General features: G+C 54.5%; 2 protein-coding genes across 5 annotated transcripts; one reads left to right on the forward strand and one right to left on the reverse strand.

The window, feature by feature from the left end:
- The first annotated feature begins 303 nt into the window (after nt 1-303).
- On the forward strand, nt 304-7675 carry FOXA3 (forkhead box A3). Of its 4 annotated transcripts, none has more exons than XM_066373805.1 (3): nt 355-572; nt 5950-6155; nt 6277-7675. In XM_066373805.1, exons 1-3 carry the CDS (start codon nt 539-541, stop codon nt 6925-6927), a joined length of 891 nt encoding a protein of 296 aa, XP_066229902.1. In that variant the 5' UTR covers nt 355-538; the 3' UTR covers nt 6928-7675. The 4 variants fall into 4 exon arrangements, with proteins under 4 accessions (XP_066229900.1, XP_066229901.1, XP_066229902.1 ...); XM_066373806.1 differs by having other exon boundaries at nt 6280-7675; XM_066373803.1 differs by having other exon boundaries at nt 304-572; nt 5950-7675.
- A 7422-nt stretch (nt 7676-15097) lies between these two features.
- Nucleotides 15098-17640, reverse strand: IRF2BP1 (interferon regulatory factor 2 binding protein 1). The gene has a single exon (XM_066373807.1). The coding sequence runs from the start codon at nt 17260-17262 to the stop codon at nt 15502-15504; it is 1761 nt and encodes a 586-aa protein (XP_066229904.1). The 5' UTR covers nt 17263-17640; the 3' UTR covers nt 15098-15501.
- Nucleotides 17641-20226: the final 2586 nt, after the last annotated feature.

The following is a 20226-nucleotide window of genomic DNA, read 5'->3' on the forward strand; positions in this document are numbered from 1 at the left end:
CCTCTCCTCCGCGGCGGTCATGCTGCTGAGCTCTGGCTATTCGCTCTCTCCTGTTGCAATATTGAAACCCCCTGGGGTAGAAGGACCCCAGAGTTCTGCCCTCAGGGCATTTATAATTAGCAGCGTCTACTACCAGTAGCTCCCTCGCTCTTTAGCCACGCCCAGCTCCCGCGTCCCCGGGCTGCGGCTCTCGGCGCCTGAGGTCTATCTCCTCGCAATCCCGCAGGGGGCGCCCCAGTCTGAGCGCGGGAGGGAGTCCGGGGAGGGCGGGGGTGTGTGGGGGGGTGTCCCGGCTATAAAGCTTGGCCGCCTCCCGCGGCGCCCAGGACGGCGGGGACCTTGGGCAGTCAGACGGGCGGGTGCTGGTCGGAACTCGGGCTGTGGGGCTGAGAGATCCGAAGCGCTTGGTTCCCCCCGGGCCGGAGCGGGGGCAGGTGGGGGCGCAGGCCCGGGGGATGCTGGGCTCGGTGAAGATGGAGGCTCATGACCTGGCGGAGTGGAGCTACTACCCGGAGGCGGGCGAGGTGTGTCCGCGGGGATGGCGGAAAGGGAAGTGGGGGACAGAAATCAAGGTGCGGGTTTAAATGGGGGCAAGGGCTGGCCTGGGGTGTGGGCTCAAATGGGGTCTCCGAGTCGAGTTGAGAAGTAGACCAGGTGTAGGAGTCAGGGACCGGGAACAGGCACCGGAGCGCCGTTCCGCACGCTTGTAGGAGTGAGGTATACACGGGAGCCAGGAAAACTTAGGCAAGAGTCAGGTCACAGCTTAGTGTGAGGGCTGGATGTTGGCGACCCCAAATGCAAAGGAGTAAAATTAACAAACCAAAACTATGAATCAGACCTCCAGGACAGCAGGATAGGGGCAGAGCTGGGAGATTAGGAAGGGGGTCAAAATTGGAGGAAAAGACAGAAACTGAGAGATGGGAGAGGGAGGACACCTTTAAGAGAAATCTGAGATGGGAGCTCAGGGTTTGAATATTATGCTAAAAGTAGGGGTGCTGGGGTAGAAATCAGAATTGGGGTTCAGGGATAGAGTCAGAAATAAGGTTAGTGCTCGGGGATAAGAGATAGGTTGATTTTGAGAGTCTGAAATAACAGGAGGGTTAGAGTTGGAATTCAGATGGGTTGGGGTCCAGATGGGGTCAGAGTTGGCAGAGGAGAGCAGGAGAGGGGTCAATTTCCATTCCCCAACCCCCATCTCGACTTCTGACCCTTACCCCTTCCAACTGAACTTCACTGGTTTAATTGTTTTTAGAGACCCTCAGCAGGGATTCTCCTTGTTGGAGGCTGGAGGGTTTCAGATTTCACACCTCCTTCAGTAATCTCCAGTAATTGCTAATGTCCTCACTAGCTCCATTTCTTACTAGACTACCTTGGAATAGGGACCAGGGTATACCTTAATTCTCTCACACCAGCAGATGGAACGTCCTTCCCCAGATCTAACTCCCATTCCTCTTGCTGCAAGGACTCCTCCTTAGCTCTCCTCTCTATAGTCAACATTGTGAAGTGGAGGGAGAAATAGGGTCCTAGTTGAGGGTTATGGGAATCTGGATACTTAGGTCCCTAACCTGGAAGGGGACTGTGGGCTTGAGGTGGGGGAGGAAGGCTGGAACGGCTGAGTTCTCTCTCCAATGAGACTGAGATCTGGGGGCTCCAGGGGCCCCCAGGTGCCTGAGTTATTGGGTCTGGGGTTTGAAGCTGTAGGGTGGGACTCCTGGATCCCCAGGCCTGTGGGGCTTGGCATGGTGCCCGGGAGGGGCCAGTCCCAGGGCTGTGGAGGTGTGAGGTGCACGTGGGGTGGGGCAGGTCCACCAGGGAGGGGTTTGGGAGTGTTGAGAGGTGGAGACCCGCAGCGGCTGGAGGCGTCAGAAGGCAGAGACCAGGTTGGAGGTGAAGGCTGCCAGGTAGTGGGGAAGCCCAGCTGAACTGTCAGAGTTCAGAGTTTGGGAACATGATATAAGGGAATCAGTTGGAAGTCAGTGTTTGGGTGGGCACATCTTAAGTCAGTTGTGGGGGGGTCTAGGATGGAAGAGTTATTTGGGGCACAGTCTGAAGTTTAGGGGGAAGTTTATGTGGAAGTTATGTCAGAAATTCTGTGGGACAGTCTAGAGGTGATCAGCATTTGAGGGCATATTTTGGAAGAGTTGCATATGGGGGGCTGGAGGTGGATATGCTGTCTGAGGGTCTCCCATCAGCTGAGTCACTTCCTCCCCTTGGAGGAACAGTGGGGAAACATTTGCACTCAGCAACTGAGAACTGAGAAGTCCCCCGTACTGCTTCTAGCCCTCCACACCTTCTTGCTGGAGTGCTGTTGACACTCCCAGGCTAGCTCCCTGTCTAGAAGAAAATTGTCCCCGATGTCCTTCAGTTTTCACAAATCAGCTGGTCAAATTGCTCTCCTGTTTAGAGATGGAAAACCTGAAGCCCCCTGGAGTTGGGGGCTGCTTGAGGTCCATGGCAGAGACTGGGACTAGAAACTAGGCTTCTGGCTTCACACTGCCTTCCTCTGCTCCATGTCACACCCTCCTCCAGAGACAATAAGGAAATGAAAGGGGAGAAATTTCAGCCTCCTGGGGTGGGGGTGCAGGTCCCCTGAGGGCTTCCCCCACAATCTCAGCCCCGCCCTGGCAGGGAAATCCGGCTCAGACCCGGACACTGGGGGTTCATCCCAGCCCCTGGGCGTGGGAAAGCCTAGGGTGGATTAGGGCAGCTGGACTGCTGGAGGTCAGACCTCAAGTAGGACTTCCGGCTGGGTGGGTAGCCAGGAAAAGAGGGCCCTGGGGTCCCAATCTGTCTTCCTTTGTGATAAGAGAAAGTCTGACTGAGTTGGAAAAGTGGGAGGAGATTGCAGAGGGGCTTAGGGACTCTGTTGAACCCCTGAATCCATCACCTTCTCCCCTCATGTCTTATTCTGGGCAGGGGGCAAAGCCAGCTCTGTGGAGGGATATTTAGAGAAACGGGGGAGACCAGTGCATGGGGGAGAGGAGTAACTGTGGTTTCAATTTCAATGTGAGACTTCTGGGGAGAGGGTAATTCTGAAGGGAGGAGGCAGACAGATACAGGTTTGCTGAAGGTGAGAGGGGGTGGCAGAGGGGTGGGTAGAGAGAACAGAAGGAGAGGTTGGGTAGGAGGAGAGGATGGAAAGAGAGATGGGCTTAGGGAGAGTCAGAGCAGAGAAAGACAAGAGGGGGAGACAGTGGGGAGAAGAGAGATGGGAAGAGTGAAATGAGAGCAGAGAGGGGAGGAGGGAGTGAGAGGGGAGAGATGGATAGGGATGGGGAATGGATGGGGCGAGGGCTACAGACTGTAGAGGTAGTGAGGCAAGGAAGAGATGGACAGATATACACAGAGATGGGGTGAGTCAAAGAGATCTGGGAGAAAATTGCAACCCAGATGGACATGTGCAGGAGAGAGGAGAGAGTTTCTCACTGGCACTCAGACCTCTGTTGGTTGCCACCTGTCCCTAACTCCCAGAGTGACCCCAGCACTTCCCTTTTCTCCCTGGACCTTGGGACCTGCAGACACTTACAGTGACAGGGATCAAGATGGGAGCCACTGCCTCATAGCAAAGGTGGCAGCCTACCCTGTACAGCTAGAGCAGCATCCCCACTGCCATGAGACCCCAGCGGGGGGTCAGGGAGCAGGGTAGCCTGCAGGTGGAGGATTGAGGGAGAGAGGATGGGAGGCAGTGGATGGAAGGAGTAAACACACACAGAAAGAGAAGTCACCATCCACCATGCTTCATACTTCCCTCATCTTGTTTACTTCCTGCTGGGCTGTCAGCTCCATGAGGGCAGGCGTTTCAGTCTGCTTGGTCACTGCTTTCATAGCATGATCCAGAACACCAGTCTGGAGCCAGACTGCTTGGATTCAGAATCCCAGTTATGCCCCTTCCCTGCTGTGTGACCCCAACAACTGCTCTAGGACTCAGCTTACTCAACTATGACATGGGTGTTGTAATAGTGCCTCCCCATAATACGGTAGTAAAGATCAAAGGGAACCTTTCCATGCTGTGCTGGGAGCAGTGCCTGGCACAGAGTAGGGGGCCAATAAATATTTGTTGCATGGATGGGAGACTGTGTGGAAGGTTATTTAGAGAAACGGAGCAATGTTTACTGCATTGCATTGATACACGTTTCCCCCCATTTGAATGTTTCTGAATGGAATGGGTTTTACAGCCAATGTCAAAGGGAAAAAGTGGTTGTTTCCCATACTTACTGATACTTAATATACTGCAGCTTGCCATGATGTCCTAGGTTTGGTGATATATAATAAATAGATGATATGAAGTTGAAATGTGATTTCTCATAGTCAAATATTTCTGACTTACTAAAAACTGTAATTTTATAACCTAAAAGATGAAGAGGGATTATGTATACAGATTAGGTTAGTAGATAAATCAGCGGGTCCAATTTTTTTTTGGTTTCAGGACCACTTATCACTCTTAAGACGACCCCAAGCTGTTTTTTTATTGGTTTTTTAGAAAGAGAAAGAGAGAGAGGAAGAGGGGGAAAGAAGTGGGAAGCAAGGCAAGCCCAGGGTTTTGAACCACCTACCTCAGGGCTCCAAATCAATGCTTTATCCACTGTGCCACCACAGGCCAGGTGACCCCAAGCAGTTTTTATTGGTGTGGGTTATGTCTTTTTTTTTTTTTTTATAAGAGTGAGAGATGCCTGACCAGGCGGTGGCGCAGTGGATAGAGCGTCGGACTGGGATGCAGAGGACCCAGGTTTGAGACCCCGAGGTTGCCAGCTTGAGCGCGGGCTCATGAGCTTGAGCAAAAAAAAAAAAGCTCACCAGCTTGGACCCAAGGTCACTGGCTCGAGCAAGGGGTTACTCGGTCTGCTGAAGGCACGTGGTCAAGGCACATATGAGAAAGCAATCAATGAACAACTAAGGTGTCACAACGAAAAACTGATGATTGATGCTTCTCATCTCTCTCTGTTTCTGTCTGTCTGTCCCTATCTATCCCTCTCTCTGACTCTCTCTCTGTCCCTGTAAAAAGTGAGACAGACAGGAAGAGAGAGAGAGATGAGAGGCATCAACTCATAGTTATGGCACCTTAGTTGTTCACTAATTGTTTCTCATACGTACCTTGACAAGGAGGCTCAAGCTGAGCCCGTGACCCCTTGCTCAAGCCAGCAACCTTGGGCTTCAAGGCAGTGACCTTTGGGCTTCAACCAGTGACCTTTGGGCTCCAGCCAGTGACCATGGGGTTCGAAACTGGGACATCAGCATTCCAGGTTGATGCTCTATCCACTGCGCCACCACCCTTCAAGCAGTTATGTCTCTTAATGGTTACCACATAAGAAATAATAACAGAGAAAAAATTTAATGTATTAATTAGTTCTAAAATAGCAATAATTCATTAGTGTAAATAACTTAGTGTAAATATGTTATTTTATTAAAATAACTTTATTTCAAAGTATTTGGTGAGAGGAGTGGCACTGTTACATTTTTACAAATCTCTTCAGTGTCCAGTTCCACAGAAAGGGCTGGACTCTCAGAGCTGCCTGTGCATCTGGTCTGTTCCATGTCACATGTCACGTGGCCTCTGGACAATGCCACTGTACATTCATAAGAGAAGAGAGTGAAAAAGGCCAGTAATATCTTAGCATTATATAAATATAGTTTTGATCTCCTGGGTATCCTAAACACTAAGTCTTGGAGACTCCCCAGAGTGTCCTGGGCTACACTTTGAGAACCACTTAAATCATGAGTGACGGTGTATTGGAGAGTGAGAGGTCGGAGGATCGGGGGTCAGGGAGGTGGTGCATGCGGGGTGAGAGAGAGACTTCAAGAGATAGCTGTCTGTGGAGAAAAGTAAGGATGGAAGGTACTCATAGTAGTAAGACAGACAGACAGACGGACGCACCGTGGGCCCAGTGACCCTGGGCTGAGCAGCAGTGGGGACTCACTGACCCCTCCCCATCTCTGTTTCTCTCCATGCAGGTTTACTCTCCAGTGACCCCGGTGCCCACCATGGCCCCCCTCAACTCCTATATGACCCTGAACCCTCTGAGCTCTCCCTACTCCCCTGGAGGGCTCCCTGCCTCTCCACTGCCCTCAGGACCCCTGGCGCCCCCAGCCCCCACAGCACCCCTGGGCCCCACCTTCCCAGGCCTGGGTGCCAGCAGCGGTGGAGGCAGCAGCTCAGGGTACGGGGGCCCGGGCCCGGGGCTGGTGCATGGGAAAGAGATGCCAAAAGGGTACCGGCGGTCCCTGGCACACGCCAAGCCGCCATATTCCTACATCTCGCTCATCACCATGGCCATCCAGCAGGCGCCTGGCAAGATGCTGACCCTGAGTGAGATCTACCAGTGGATCATGGACCTCTTCCCCTACTACCGGGAGAACCAGCAGCGCTGGCAGAACTCCATCCGCCACTCGCTGTCTTTCAACGACTGCTTCGTCAAGGTGGCGCGCTCCCCAGACAAGCCGGGCAAGGGCTCCTACTGGGCCCTTCACCCCAGCTCAGGTAACATGTTTGAGAATGGCTGCTACCTGCGCCGCCAGAAGCGCTTCAAGCTGGAGGAAAAGGCGAAGAAAGCTGCCGGCGGAACCTCCACACCCAGGAACAGCGCGGGGTCTACCACCGCGACTACCACGCCGGTGGCCACAGTCACCTCACCGCCCCAGCCTCCACCCACCGAGCCTGAGGCCCAGGCTGGGGAAGATGTGGGGGCTCTAGACTGTGGCTCCCCGCCTTCCTCCACCCCCTATTTCACTGGCCTGGAGCTCCCAGGGGAGCTGAAGCTGGATGCTCCCTACAACTTCAATCACCCTTTCTCCATCAACAACCTGATGTCAGAACAAACACCAGCGCCTCCTAAACTGGACATGGGGTTTGGCGGCTATGGGGCAGAGGCTGGGGAGCCTGCAGTTTACTACCAGGGCCTCTATTCCCGTTCTCTTCTGAATGCATCCTAGCGGGGGGTGGGGGGTGGGAGCATGGTGGGTGGGGTATGGCTGTTGGGGCCTGATTCTCCTGGTGACACTTTGCTTGTCCCCACCAGTTAACGTCTTGGTTGGTCTATAACTTACTGTGGTGACTGCCACTTTTGTGGGTATCATGTCAATCCATTGGGTACTATGATAACTGCCTTTGACATCTTGGTGGGCCATCGGGTACTGTGAAAACCACCATGTTGATCCATTGGGTGTTCTGATGGCCGCCATTGGGGATGACATCTTGGTTGGCCCTTGGACACTGTGATGGACATCTTCCTGGCTGATCCTTCAGTTGTGATGGTAATGCTGTTCCAGTTGCATCTTCTTTGGCCTGTTGGGTGCTGTGATCACTTGTTTTTGGTGGACGTCTTGGCATAGTAGGTGCCAAGTTGGCCACCACCCCATATAACATGTTTGGGTCCATTGGGTGCTATGATGGCCACCATATTGGTTGGCTGACATAATCAATGTACCATTGTGCACCCTGATGGCCACCATAGCCCGTGTTGGCTATGACATCACTGTCTCTTTGGTGTGAGTTGAGTGAAGGGTGGAGATGAGAATATTCCTTGGTGTTCTCTGGAGCCCATTCCCCCCTCTGGTTCTGGAGGAACCAGAAAGGACTGTTCGGGTGTGGGGAATTTCTACTGAAGTCTGGTTATTGCGTGGGAACTGGGATACTGGCTGTGTTTGAATATTAAAGGCACCATTTCTGCCTCTTACAGAATGTCTCTTTTCCTTGGTGGGCCCTATGGAACTTGTACACCTGAATTCCTATTTCCCTGTCCCCTCTCCTTCCTGCCCCCAAGAGCTGGCTGTGTCTGGGGGAGGGGCTAGAGGAGGCATCAGCCTGACCTTTGGCTCTTTGCTGTCCCTGACCCCAAGGATAGTTTGCTCACAGATAGCAGCCCCCGCAGCAGTGGGGCCAGGGCAGCAGGGGGAGGTGGCTGTGCAGTGACCAAGGTCACCTCCCCACCCCCACTCCACAGACACACACCTCCAGCTCTGAGGCTCAGGGAGCCCAGGGGTTGCTCAAGTTTTGGTTAAGCTGTGGAGTAGAAGGGACAAACAAGGTGTTAACTAAAAGAGACTGCACATTGGAGCATGTGTGTGTGTGTGTGTGTGTGCGCGCGATCGTGTGCGGGCGCGCTTCAGGACCATCACTATACCTATCGAGGTCCCCTAGGGTGTGTTACCTATCGTTTCTGTCCCTCGTTGTGTGGTTTTGTATGTGTATTCCTGTTCTGGAAGTGTGCTTACTGTGGGTGCCTTAGGATATCAGTCTCTTGTATGTGTGCTTTTATTGTGTTGTGTGTGTATGGTTCTCTTGGTCCCCCACTGTTAGGTGTATGTCTCTGTGTGTCGGTTTGTCTGCACACCTATGTGTCTGTGTGTGACTAAGTCCGTGTTGCAAGTGTGCCTGTCATTGTGTCTTTCACTGTATCTCTGTGTCTGCATCTGTCTATATGTTTTTAAAAAAAGGCTGCTTGTGTTTGCATATTATGCCTGTCTTTGCTGTGTGCCTGTCACCGTTGTATGGAGGATCTGCTGGCCTGGAAGTGTGTCTGTCACTTTTGCAGGCGGGTATGTGGGGAAAAAGCTAGGTTTTCCTTTGGCCCCTGGAGGACTCTGAGGGCCTCTGGATTTGGGGCCTGAGTGTCTCTGTTCCTTCATGTGTCTTTCTAGGCTCTGAGTCTGATGTCTGTCACTCAGAGGTTCTGAGAACATGGCTCTCTCAGAAACACAATTATGGACTTCACACCTCTTGTTCTTTTGAGTGGAAACTGAGGCCCAGAATGGAAAGGTACTGGACCAAGGTCATTTAGCCAGTCCGGAGCAGGTGGGCAGGGGTGGTCTGAAATGGTCTTTACCTCACTTCACACGTGTCTTTCTTGGTCATTGGCTCTCTATCATTTGTTCATGTGCTCAGTCATTCAAAGACCAAAGGCTGTCTGTCCGTCTGAGTGTGTGAGATGTTTCCCAGTTTCTGTGTCCATCTTTTTCTTTGTCTCTTAGTGTCATCTCTCTCTGTGTCACTCAGCCCCTATCCCTCTCTGTGCCTTTATCTCTGTCCCTTGACTTTTTTTTTTGAAAATGTTCACTTATTCTCTACATATATCTCTCATATTGTCTGCCTTGCTGTCTCCCTCTCACTCTCTCTCTCTCATTTTCTCCCTGGCTTTGCCTCCATCCCTCCACCTCTTTGGGCCTCTGGGTCTCTTCTCTTCTCTCTAGGGGACTTGGACCCTATTCCCTTGGGGTCTACCTCCCCCCACTCCTTTGGATCTCTGGCTTTTGTCTTCCTTCTCTGGTCTCCCTCTCCCAGCTCCCTAAGTTTCCGCCTCTACCTGCCACCTCGCACAGGCCTGGCCCTCTATTTCTGTCGCTGTGCCCGCCCTGCTGGCGTGTCACCCCCGCCCCCTGCCATGCTGGCTCCCTGTCAGCCGTCCCACCAGCCTCCCTGTCTTGGGCAGGCTGGGGAATTCCTCCTGGTTCCTGGAAAAAACAACTGGGGCCGAGAGAAAGGCCCTCAGTCTCCCCGGGTGCCCGCCCCCTCCCTCGGGCCTGGGGGTCTCTCCCTGAGTCTGCCGGCCTGAGGCAGGAAGCCCTGCGGTTTCTGGCTTCTCCCAGGCGGCCTCCGGATCTGGCCCCCGCCCCCCCCAGGCCAACAGCCCAAATATTATTCCGCAGGAGGAGTCGGTGGCAGCGGGAGGAGGCCCAAGCTGAAAGAGGCTTTCAGGGCGGCCAGGCCTGGGGCTTCCTGTCCCCAGGCTCGGGCCTCAGGCAGCCCCAGTGGGGACCTCAGGTGGCCGGAGGGGCGGGTGTTGTTGTAGGGTCCTGGGGGGAGGGTGGGGCCATCCATCAGGGTGTCTGGTGGCCACCAGCTCAGCTGGCATGGGCAGGTGTGACCCCCACCCCAGGGACAGCCGGCTGATGTCCAGTGTGGAAAAGTACCACGGTCAGACGTGGGACACATGGACAGACATGAGGACGCCAGGGATCAGGGATGGAGTAATAGCCACGGGAACACAGAAAAGCCTGGGCTGGGAACACATGGACCTAGACACAGTTTGTGGACCTGAGGCGACATGTCCAACAGAGGGGTCAGGAAAAGAGAAGGCCAGGACAGGGTCCCTGCGGTGGGCAGAGGGCCATCTGTGTCAGGAGGCAGGAGATGGTAATGACAATGAAAATAACAACAGCTACTAGGGTTTACCATGTATCAGGCATTGTGTGAACACCTGATAGAACTGATTGAATCCTTTCCACCCCCCCATTTTATTATAAGTGAAACTGAGGCAGGAAGAGATGCAGTGACCTGCCCCCACCACACAGGTAGTAATGAGTGGAGGAAATAGGACTTGAACCCAGACAGTCTGGCAAAGAGTCAGTGCCCTGGACCGCCAAGCCATTCTAGAGTCTGGGAGGGGCAAGAGCAGCACCGGGGGGCCCTGGGGTCCCCAGCCCTCCCACAGTCATCCCCACTCCCACCACAACCTGCTGCGGGGGGTGGCACTCCGGGAGCCAGCAGTCTGGGCAGTTTACAAGTATGTATGTGCGTGTCTGTGTCAACATGCTACTGGGGGACATGCATGCATCCTGGAGTCGGTGTCAGCATCATTATGCCTGTGAGCTTCCATGTTAACTCTGTGATATGTCTCTGGTCACCGTGTTGTATGTACTGTATGTTTGTGTTGATGTCTGTCACTGGGTTTCTGTAGAGGTTACTGTGTCTGTGCCACTGTTCTGACTGTCCTTGTGTTCTGTGTCTGTCACTATGTCCTCTGTCACTGCTCGTGTTTGGTTGTTGTGTCTCTGTGCCCAATAGCATGTTTGACTATCATTGTGTCCTGCTGTCTATGACTGTGAGTCTGCCACTGTGTCTGTTACAGTGTGTCTTTGTCCCTGAGTTCTGTGGGTTTATGTCTATGACACTCTGGGTCTGCCTATATCTGTCTCTGTGTGTCACCGTGTCCATCCCTCTATGTGTCACCATCTACCCAGGTGTCACCACGTTACTCACTGCCCAGGCCACAGGTAGGCGTGTCAGGCCCACTGGTGCCAGAGCTGGGGCCCATCCCATCCCACCCTCCATGGGCCAGGCTGGGCGCCTGTTTGCAATGCCTGCCCCAGGTAAACACTGAGATCCGGAACCCAAGGGCCACCTCCCTCACCTCCGCCCCTGCCCCTCAGCCTGCCCTGGATTGGGCTGGATCACAGCCTCACAGGCAGTGTCCCCAAACTGGAGACATGCCCTGACCCTTCCTCCCACCCACAGCCACCAGCCGCCCCAAGCCCCAGCCTTGACCCTGCCTTGTCTGTCTGTCTGTCTGCTGGCCTCTCTGTTTCTGTCCCTACTTCCTCTCACCTGGGTTTCTCTGTGGCTTTGCCTTTCTCTAGAACGACTTTGTCATCATTCTGTCACTGCTCTCTGCCTCTAACTTTTCTGTTTTTCCTCGGTGAAGTTTGATTTCTTTGTTTTCCTGATCTGTCTCCGCTGCAGTCAGCCTGCTCTCTCTGCCAGTGCTAACTCTGGGACTCTCTTTGCCCGTGTGTCTCTCTCCCCTCTCCCTTATACTTTGTAAGTTTCTCTTGCTCCTTCTGTCACTGTGTCCCTCTCAGTCCCAGTCTCAGTGTCAGCTAGCATCTCTGTGTGTCTCTGAGCTCCCTCCCCCAAGAGGAGCAGACCTCTGCCATGTTCCGGGCCCTTAGGGAAGTGTGTGGCCCCCAGCCCACTGGTGTGTGTGTGTGTATATATATATATAAAGATATATGTACGTTTTATTTATATCTGTACCCGGGGCAGGAGGGCAGACACTGGGGCCTTTGTGTAGCCGCTGCCCGCTGCCTGCCTGCCCGCCACTCCTCTGCCTTCGTCCCTGCCGCCCTCCCGCCTCCACTCCCCCCTGCACAGAAAGGTTCCTGTAGGGCCTGCCAGCTTCCTCTGCCTGAGGTGTGAGTGGGCACGCCACGGGTGAGGCGGGCAGGGGGGCCTGGGAGATTTTTCCAGCTTCAGGGAAGCTTTCCGTGTGGGGAGGACTCTGAAACAAATGGGACTTCTCAGCTGGGCTAGTGTCTGCATCTGCTGTCCCTGGGTCCTTGCCTGGCTTGTCCCTGGGAGTCTGTCCGTCCACCCAATGCCAATCTGACTTTTTCTCTCTTGGTTTGGGTCTTAGGCACTCGTGCACACACTGTCATTGAGCATACCTGCCAGGTCCTCCTCTATTGAGCCCTGGACACATAGATAAACGAGATGCTATTCAACCCAGCTGATTCTTGCCATTTGTCTCATTTGCTCCATCCCCTTTCTCAGTGCTTAAAACCCTCTACCTTTTCAGAATCCAAAGTCCTTAGCACGGCCTACAGGGCCTCCAAAGCTCCCTTATTACCCTTCTAACCTCATTCTTATGACTCTCCTCCTTGCAATAGCTACACTGGCCATGTGGCTGTTCCTGGAACAAACCAAGCAGGCTTCTACCTCAGGGCCTTTGCACATGCTATTCCCCAGATTTCTCCTGACTCCCTCCCTCCCTCTTTCAGTTCTTAGTATCCTCTCCTCAGTGAGCCCTTTCTTATCTCCCTTTTTAAATAGCAACCTCCATCATACTCCAACTGCTTTCTCTGGCTTATTTTTCTTCTTAGAACTTACTACTCCATGGCTATCCCATGTTATGGGCTTCTATATTTCTCACCTGAATGCCACCTCCATACGAGGAGAGGATGCATTGTTCCCTGCTGGATTCACAGCACCTACCACAAGCTTGTCACATAGTAGATGCTGTATAAACACTTATTGAAGGAAAGCAGACCATTAGCCTACCTGGCCTTTACACTAGCCCTGTGCTGGGCAATGCGGGGGACACAGTGGTGAATGAGATAGCCCCAGCCCTGCCCTGATGGGGCTGACAATCTAATCCCCAGTAATGATCCAGAATGTGCAAGTCTGTGATATGCAGAGTGCAGGGTCTGTCAAGAGCCCAGAAATGGCACCTGATACAGTCTGGAGGGTGTTAAGGGCTTCTTGGAGGAGGTGTCAGCTGAGCTGAAGGAGGACTAGGAGTTGGCCATACCTTTTCGGTGGACCAAGTGACCAAGGCAGAGGGAGCCTGTCCTTCTCCACAGAGCTCCATTCTCTTCCTCTGTCTCACAGAACTTTGGAGTTTGATGATGTCTTAACTCTAGTTCAAACCTGTACCTTCTCCATCCCAGTGTATTTCATTGGCTCTTTATTCTCCTCTCTGAACCTGTCTTCTTTCTCCCTCCTTCTGTCTCTATTGTTATATCTGGGTATTTCTCTACTTCTGGATATACCCAGCTGTGTATCTGGATACTTCTCTTCTTTTCTGAACATGTCTCTCTCTTTCTAATCCCCCTCACCTCAGAGGGTCTCTAGATCTCTCCTGGTCTCTCTCTAGGTTTCTGTCTTTTCTTTCAGTGAGCTGGCCTTGCTACGTCTTCTCCCCCACCTAGTTTCCCATCTTCCCCTAGGTCTCTTTTCTTTCTTTTTGGAAGCTTATCACTTCTTCACTGATCCCCAAATAAATCCAGAACCCCTTCACTTTAGACCCACCCTTGCACTGGGGGAAGGGGACATGTCCAGCCCCTCACACCCACACAGGCCAGGTCCTCTGTTCTGTTAATGGTTAACCCAACCCCTATCTAGAATACACACACCAGCCAGGCTGGGGGTGACTCCCCTACCCCCCACCCACCCACCAGCTGTTCTTAAAGGACCAGGTGTCCTCCATAGCTCTTTAGCCCCCATTGGTAGGGAGGGCCCTGGTGTTTGGAGGCCTCTAGCCCTGAGGACGGGGGTGGGGGGCTACCCAGTGCTTGGGTCTGCAGAGCTGTCTGGGGAGGCTACAAGATTGCCCAGGAGAGGTGCATGTAACTTCATCCAGCGTCTCGCTTGCCCCAGGCTTATCGCCTGGTGTATTTAATCAGGGGTGGTTTTCCCAGCCCTGCCCAGAGCCCAGGCTGGCAGTGCCAGGGGTGACTGAACACCTGACATCTGATGGCTGGGGTGGGAGTGGAACCCTTCAGTCCAAGAACAGGGGGTTAAGAATGCAAGATGTGGAAGACAAATGGCTCTACAAGATGTATGTGTGGGACACCTGGGTGACCAAGAGTACAGGTCAGAACATTAGGGTCTTCCAAATTTAGCTGATGTAACACCTGGTTTCCAGAGATCTGGAGCAACCCTAGTTGTATGACAGAGCTGTTCCACGGGACAACTATCATCCCAGTCTGTTCATCCACTACCCTTGCAGCTGCCCAGCATTCCCCCTCCCCAGAACCCAAGCCACTTCAGGGTTGCAGGGGAGGCCCCGGGGATGGGGGATGGGCTCCAAAGGCTGCCCCCTCCCCTTAACCCCTGCTTTGCCACAGCAGGCTCAGATCCCACCCCCTGAGGTCAGTGAGCAGGAAGTCCTGGTTAATCATCAGCCCACTGGGACAGGTGTGCGACAGGGCCTAGCACATCAGAAGCAGCCGCGGGGAAGAGCCTTTCAACCTCCCAGTCACTGTGCTCTAGGATGGCCACCGTTGAGGCTGGTCTCCCTAGATGGGCGTGAGGAACCGGGCTCAGGTTTCCTAAATGTCCACCTCTTGTGCTCTCAGGCACAAGACCAGAAGCAGCCACCATGTTTCCAAGGTCCCTATTTATCCACGGAGGTAAATCTCCTTTCCTCGGGTGGTCCCTCTAGCTATCTTACTTAATTTTGACTCTGCCCAGCAAGACTTCACTACCCATCCCTTCCAGAAAGCCTCCTGATGCATCCACCCCCTCCCACCACCACCACCACCACCACCACCACCACCACCACCACCACCACCACGGGCACCAAGCCCTCCTCTCTACATTCTGAGCAGACACAGGGGATGAGAATATGGACCAAAAAGCAGACCTAATTCCTGGGCTTAGCTATGTCTCCCATGCAATAGCAATTCGCTCTGAGCCTCAGTTCTGACATCTGGAAAACGGGCGGATGGCTCGAACGTTTGAGCAGTGGCCAGCATTTGTAGACAGCCGGCGGGCCCGCTTGAGTGAAGAGCGCCACCTGGAGGTTACAACGCAATGTCCTCTCCCTGCAGGATCAGTTCGGTCCCAGAGGGGGCGCAGCATTCCACAAACTAAGGGACCAAGAAGGGAAAAAAAACCCATCTTTCGGTTTATTGAAGGAGGAAAGGGGTGAGGGAGAGGGAAGCAAAATGCTTTTGCTTTGTTTATAAAGAGCGAAATTTCCAGGAGGCCCCTTCTCAAGGAGGAAGGGAGCACCTCTCCCCCAACTACGAGCAGCAGCAAAGCCAAGCCAAGGAGGGGAGAGGGAAATTGGAGGGGCCAAGGGACCCCAAACACCCTCTTGGCCATAAGCCATGAGCTTTCTCCCCCCACCCTCAATGCGTCTAACCCAGGGGACCCATCTGGGATGAGGAAGGGGGTATGTACACAGGTGGGGGTGGCACTGGACTGGGTGGGGGAGGGAATAATTTATCCGCAGCAGCGGTGGGTGGCAAGGGGACAGGGGGCAGTAGACTAGTGGCAGTGGTGGTCTAGGGGTCCCGTTCTTTCTTAACCTTGATGTCTCCAGCAAGGATGGTGGCAATCTCGCCCTGCATGAAGGCCCAGGGGACAGAGGAGCCCACCAGTGGGCACTTGTCTCCGCTGGGGCAGTACACCTCACCAGCAGGGCCCTGCGCCTTGATGAACTCTCGTGAGCAGGGAAAGCAGAACTTGTGTCCGGGCACTGAGGGGCACTGGACGAAGTGGGTGTCTTCCAGCCGTTCCCGGCATAGGGTACAGCACAGGGGGGCCCCTGGGGTAGCCCCGGTGCTGCTCCCACCTCCGCTAACAGCTTCTGCCCCCGCAGTGGGGCTGACTTCGGCTTCACCATTGCGGGCCACTAGGCGATGCTGGGCTGCAGGCTGAGCTGTGGAGGAGGCTGCTGGGCTGGCACCGCCTGCACGCCCAGGGCCCCCACCCCCACCAGGATCCTTGGGGGAGTGGCCCAGGGCTTCAGCCACATTCTTCAGGGCAGCGATGGGTGAGGGCACACCAGGGGTCTCGGCAGAGTATGGGCCACCAGGTGCTACCCAGTGTCGTTGCTGCTGCTGCTGCTCCTCGGTGGTCATCTTCCCAGCCGCCTCACCCTCGGGCTCAGGGGATGCCTTGCGACGGCGTGCCGTAGGCGCCAGGTTCCGGGAAGGGGCTCGCGGGGGTGGGCCACAGAGAGCTGCAGGAGCCGGCTCTGGGTACTGCTGGGGCAGGGCCTCTGCAGGAGCTGGCTCTCGGAAGCTGCGGACTCCATCGGTTAGGAGCTCCCCTAGCTGGCGCCATTCCCCTGAGCCGTGTCGGCGTTCGTATTCTAGGTACTTGAAGCCCGATGAGGCCAGTGCCTTGCCAGGCTCCCGCAGAGCATCATGAAACATCTGGCGAGCCACAGCCAGGACTCCTGCGTACACGTTGCCAGAACCACAGGGATATTCGGTGAAGAGCTTCAGCTCAAACTCGTATCCTGGTGGGCGGGCAGTAGCATCAAAGGCGAACACCCGCCCCACCAGCCCGTGATCTTTCTTAAAGCGGACATTGAAGGGGGCACAGGCAGACAGAGCTAGCAGCTGTTCCCGCACTGCTTTTGGGCGTCCGTGCCACTCCTCTGCCCTTCCCCGCATGGCTTCATTCAGTTCTGCCAGACAGTCCGCATTCCTCTGCTGCTTCTCCTTCTCGAAATCGGAGCCGAAGATTGGACGGGCAGGACTCAAGCCGGGTGCCAGCGTCAGACCTCGGCTTCCCAGGCCAGATACTGCAGCTGCCAGCAGCCCGGGGGGCACCAAGCTGGGCATGGAGCCAAGGAGGGCCCTTCTTGCCCCCTCCACCATGGTGTCCTCGCGGCCCAGCCCATTGGCCAGGCGGGACCCCAGCGTATACTCCAGGGCAGGCGCGGGCAGGGGAAGGCGACCGGATGATGTGGCCCTGTCATAGCGGTCCTGGCCTGAAACGCCGCCGCCAGTCCCCGATGGCTGCGGCTGTGTCTGCGGAGGCGGTAGCTGGGGGCCCTGTGCAGCGGCAGCAGCCAGGTCCTTGGTGGCCGGGTGCTTGAGGGCCGGGGGCCCCGGCGAGCGGCCCTCGGGGAGCACGTGGCTGCGTTTGAGCTGGCGGGCGGCGTCGATGAGCAGCTCAATGCGATCCGCGCCCTCAAAGTTCACGCAGCCGCGGCACACGGCCTCACTGAAGTCCCACACCATGGCCCACGGCATCTTGGGCAGGTCGCACAGGTAGCACCACTGGCGGCGGGACGCCTGCACCGACGCCATGGTCCCTGCGCGCACGCAGCCAGGCCCCCGCGTTCCACCCGCCGCCGAGGTTCGATCCGCACCGTCGACGTTCGATTCGTGTTCCCGGGAAAGCGCGAGCCACAGTCCGGCCTCCGGCTCGGCCTCCCCGCCGATCCAGGCCCGGCCCCCCTTCCCCGCCCCCTGGGCCCTAAGTCTTTTTCCTCACTCCCGCCTCCTTGAAAAGGCAGGCAAAGGCACGTCGGCGCCCCCGCTCGGTCCAGGCTCCGGGCCGAGGCGCACAGCTCGGGCCCGGCGATGGGCCGCGAGCGCCGCCGCCTCGGGCTCTCGCCGCTCCCGCTGCCGCCACTGCAACGGCCGCCGCCGCCTCCACCTCCTTCTGCCCCAGAGGCCGCTTCGCAGGGAAAGTTACATAACGTGCCGGCAAAGCCTTCTGGGAAACGTAGTCCCGCCGGACCGGTTCTTAAAGGGGACTGCAGGAGGCGGGGGGCGGGGTGTGTGTGTGTGGTGTAGGGGGACGACTCGCCGCTTCTCTGCGGCTCAACCCTTAACACTCTTCGCGAAGGGCAGGAGTTCGGCGCGCTCCTAGGAGCTCGAGCACAAGAGTTGAGGGCGACGATGTGATACGAAGGGTCAGAGCTACAACGAATTCAGAAACTGTAGGGGGCGGACATGTTCTGGGTGTCCCGTTTCTGTTCCGATTTGCTGTGCAGCTTTAAGCAAAAGCCTTGCCTTCTCTGAGACTCAGTTCCCCGCCCATCAAAGGTAAGCCAATGACCAGTTAAGAAGGCAGGCGCTCCTGGGGCGGGGCAGAGGGGCCCTGATTGGGTGGTTTCTGGGTAGGGGACGGGAAATTGGCAATTTGGTCGTGGTAGTGAGGAGGTAGGGGAAGTTGTCCACTTGGCACTTTGCTTTCCCCAGAATCCTGGGTATCAGCCTCTGACCCGGGTCAGCAACTGCCCGATACAAGAGAGGACTGAAGGCTTCTGTCTTAGTTGCCTCATCTCCTGGAGAGGTAAGCGCTCTCCAACTCTGTTCCAGCTCGGCTGGCGCTCTCTGGTCTAAAAAGGGTTACACTGTCCGTTTCTCCGCCCGCCCCCCAGTTGCACTACAATTCCCAAAATGCTCTGCAGGGCGGACAAACTGACGCACTTCCGCTGTCTGGGAGGTCGGGGAGGCCTTCCCGATTCCTGCTGCCTCCCCCACACTGCTGCAGTCCATTTTTTTTTGGGGGGGGGTTCTCCGTTTTCGGAGCACGGAGTTGAGGGCATCCTCACCATCTACTGACTCCTAATTCGGGAGAAGGGAAGGAAGCCAGAATTTGAGAGCAGGAGTTGGGGGGGGGGGTTAGTTTCTGGGGAGAGAAGCGCCAGACCACCTTTCTACAACCTTGAGTGCTTACTACTTGATTGGTCCAACCAGGCTGTGACCCCCGTTTTTAATTCCTGGCGTCGGGAACAGTGCGAGGCAGGCTGGCGCGAAGGTTGGGGTGGGAACGCTGATCTCTAAGCACTAACCTACGTTAGCCTTTTCCTAAGCCTGAGTGCATTGTTAAGAAGGCAAAAATACTTGAATCTCTTGTCAATTACAATCATTCCTGTATTTCAAAATAATCAGGGTCTGCCTACCCCTCTCATCCACTGCAACCATAGTAGCTCTGATTTTGTTACCCACCTACAACTTTTTTTTTTTTTTTAATTTTTTTTTTATTCATTTTTAGAGAGGAGAGAGAGGGGGAGAGAGAGAGAAACAGAGAGAAAGAAGGGGGGGAGGAGCTGGAAGCATCAACTCCCATATGTGCCTTGACCAGGCAAGCCCAGGGTTTTGAACCGGCGACCTCAGCATTTCCAGGTCAATGCTTTATCCACTGCGCCACCACAGGTCAGGCCTCCACCTACAACTTTTAAAAATTGACTCCTTTGAAAGACTAGTTTCGCCTTACCCTAACCAATGTTATGTGCCTAATCATGGGTTTTATGTACTAACAACGTTTTTACATAAGTTAAAGGTGCACAGAGACCCATTAAAAAGGCCATCCAGTATCAATGAAAATTGCCTTTGGCTCATTCTCTGTAAGCTCTAGTGGGAGTCAAAGAGTTCTGGCCAGAGCCCAGCTTCAGGACTGTACTGGCACCTGACAAATTTAAGGCAAATTCCTAAACTCAGGAAAAACATGGAAACACCTAGATTCTGCTTTTAACTGGGTACCTTCAGGTTAAGATGTTAATTCATATAAATGCCATCCATGGTGCCTGGGCCGGAATTGAAGCACTATAAATGAAGTTTTTAAGCTGCCCATTTTTTTCAGAGATTCGACCCCTCTTCAGTATTGAGCAATACTAAAGATGGAGCAGTGACAGAGAGGCTCCGGCTTGGCCCTGACAAGGCTCAGCCGGGTGAGGGAGACAGACGATCAACTTAAAGGCACTCAAAAGACGTTCAACTTAAATGTACTCAAATGATGATTGAACTGCATTTTTTTTTTTTTTTTTTGTATCTGCTGGAACAGTGGGTTCCAGAAAGACTTTCCTGGGGTGATATTTGAGCTGAGGCCTGAGAGATAAATAAAATCTGGTTGTAGGAAGTAAAGACTCCTAAATAAAAAAAGATGCCCATGCCTGACAGGTGGTAGCACAAGTGAGGTCTCAGGTTCAAAAGCCTGAGGTTGGTGTCTTGAGTGCAGAAGTGGCATGATCCATAATCACTGGCTTGAACCCAAAGGTTGCTGGCTTGAGCAAGGGGTCACTGGCTCAGCTGGAGCCCCCCAGTCAAGGCACATATGAGAAGCAATCACTGAATAACTAAAAGTACTATAACTACAGAGCTGATGCTTCTCATCTCTCTCCTTTCTTATCTCTCTCTCACTCCCTGAGTCTAGCATTTAAAAAAAAAAAGATGCCCGTTTCACAGATGAGGAAAATGGAGTTGCCAGGGCAACACCAGGGGCTAAGCCAGGTCTGAGTCCAGGATGGTGCTTGTTTGCTA

Source organism: Saccopteryx leptura, chromosome 3 (assembly GCF_036850995.1).
Source record: "Saccopteryx leptura isolate mSacLep1 chromosome 3, mSacLep1_pri_phased_curated, whole genome shotgun sequence".
NCBI classification, from domain to species: domain Eukaryota; kingdom Metazoa; phylum Chordata; class Mammalia; order Chiroptera; family Emballonuridae; genus Saccopteryx; species Saccopteryx leptura.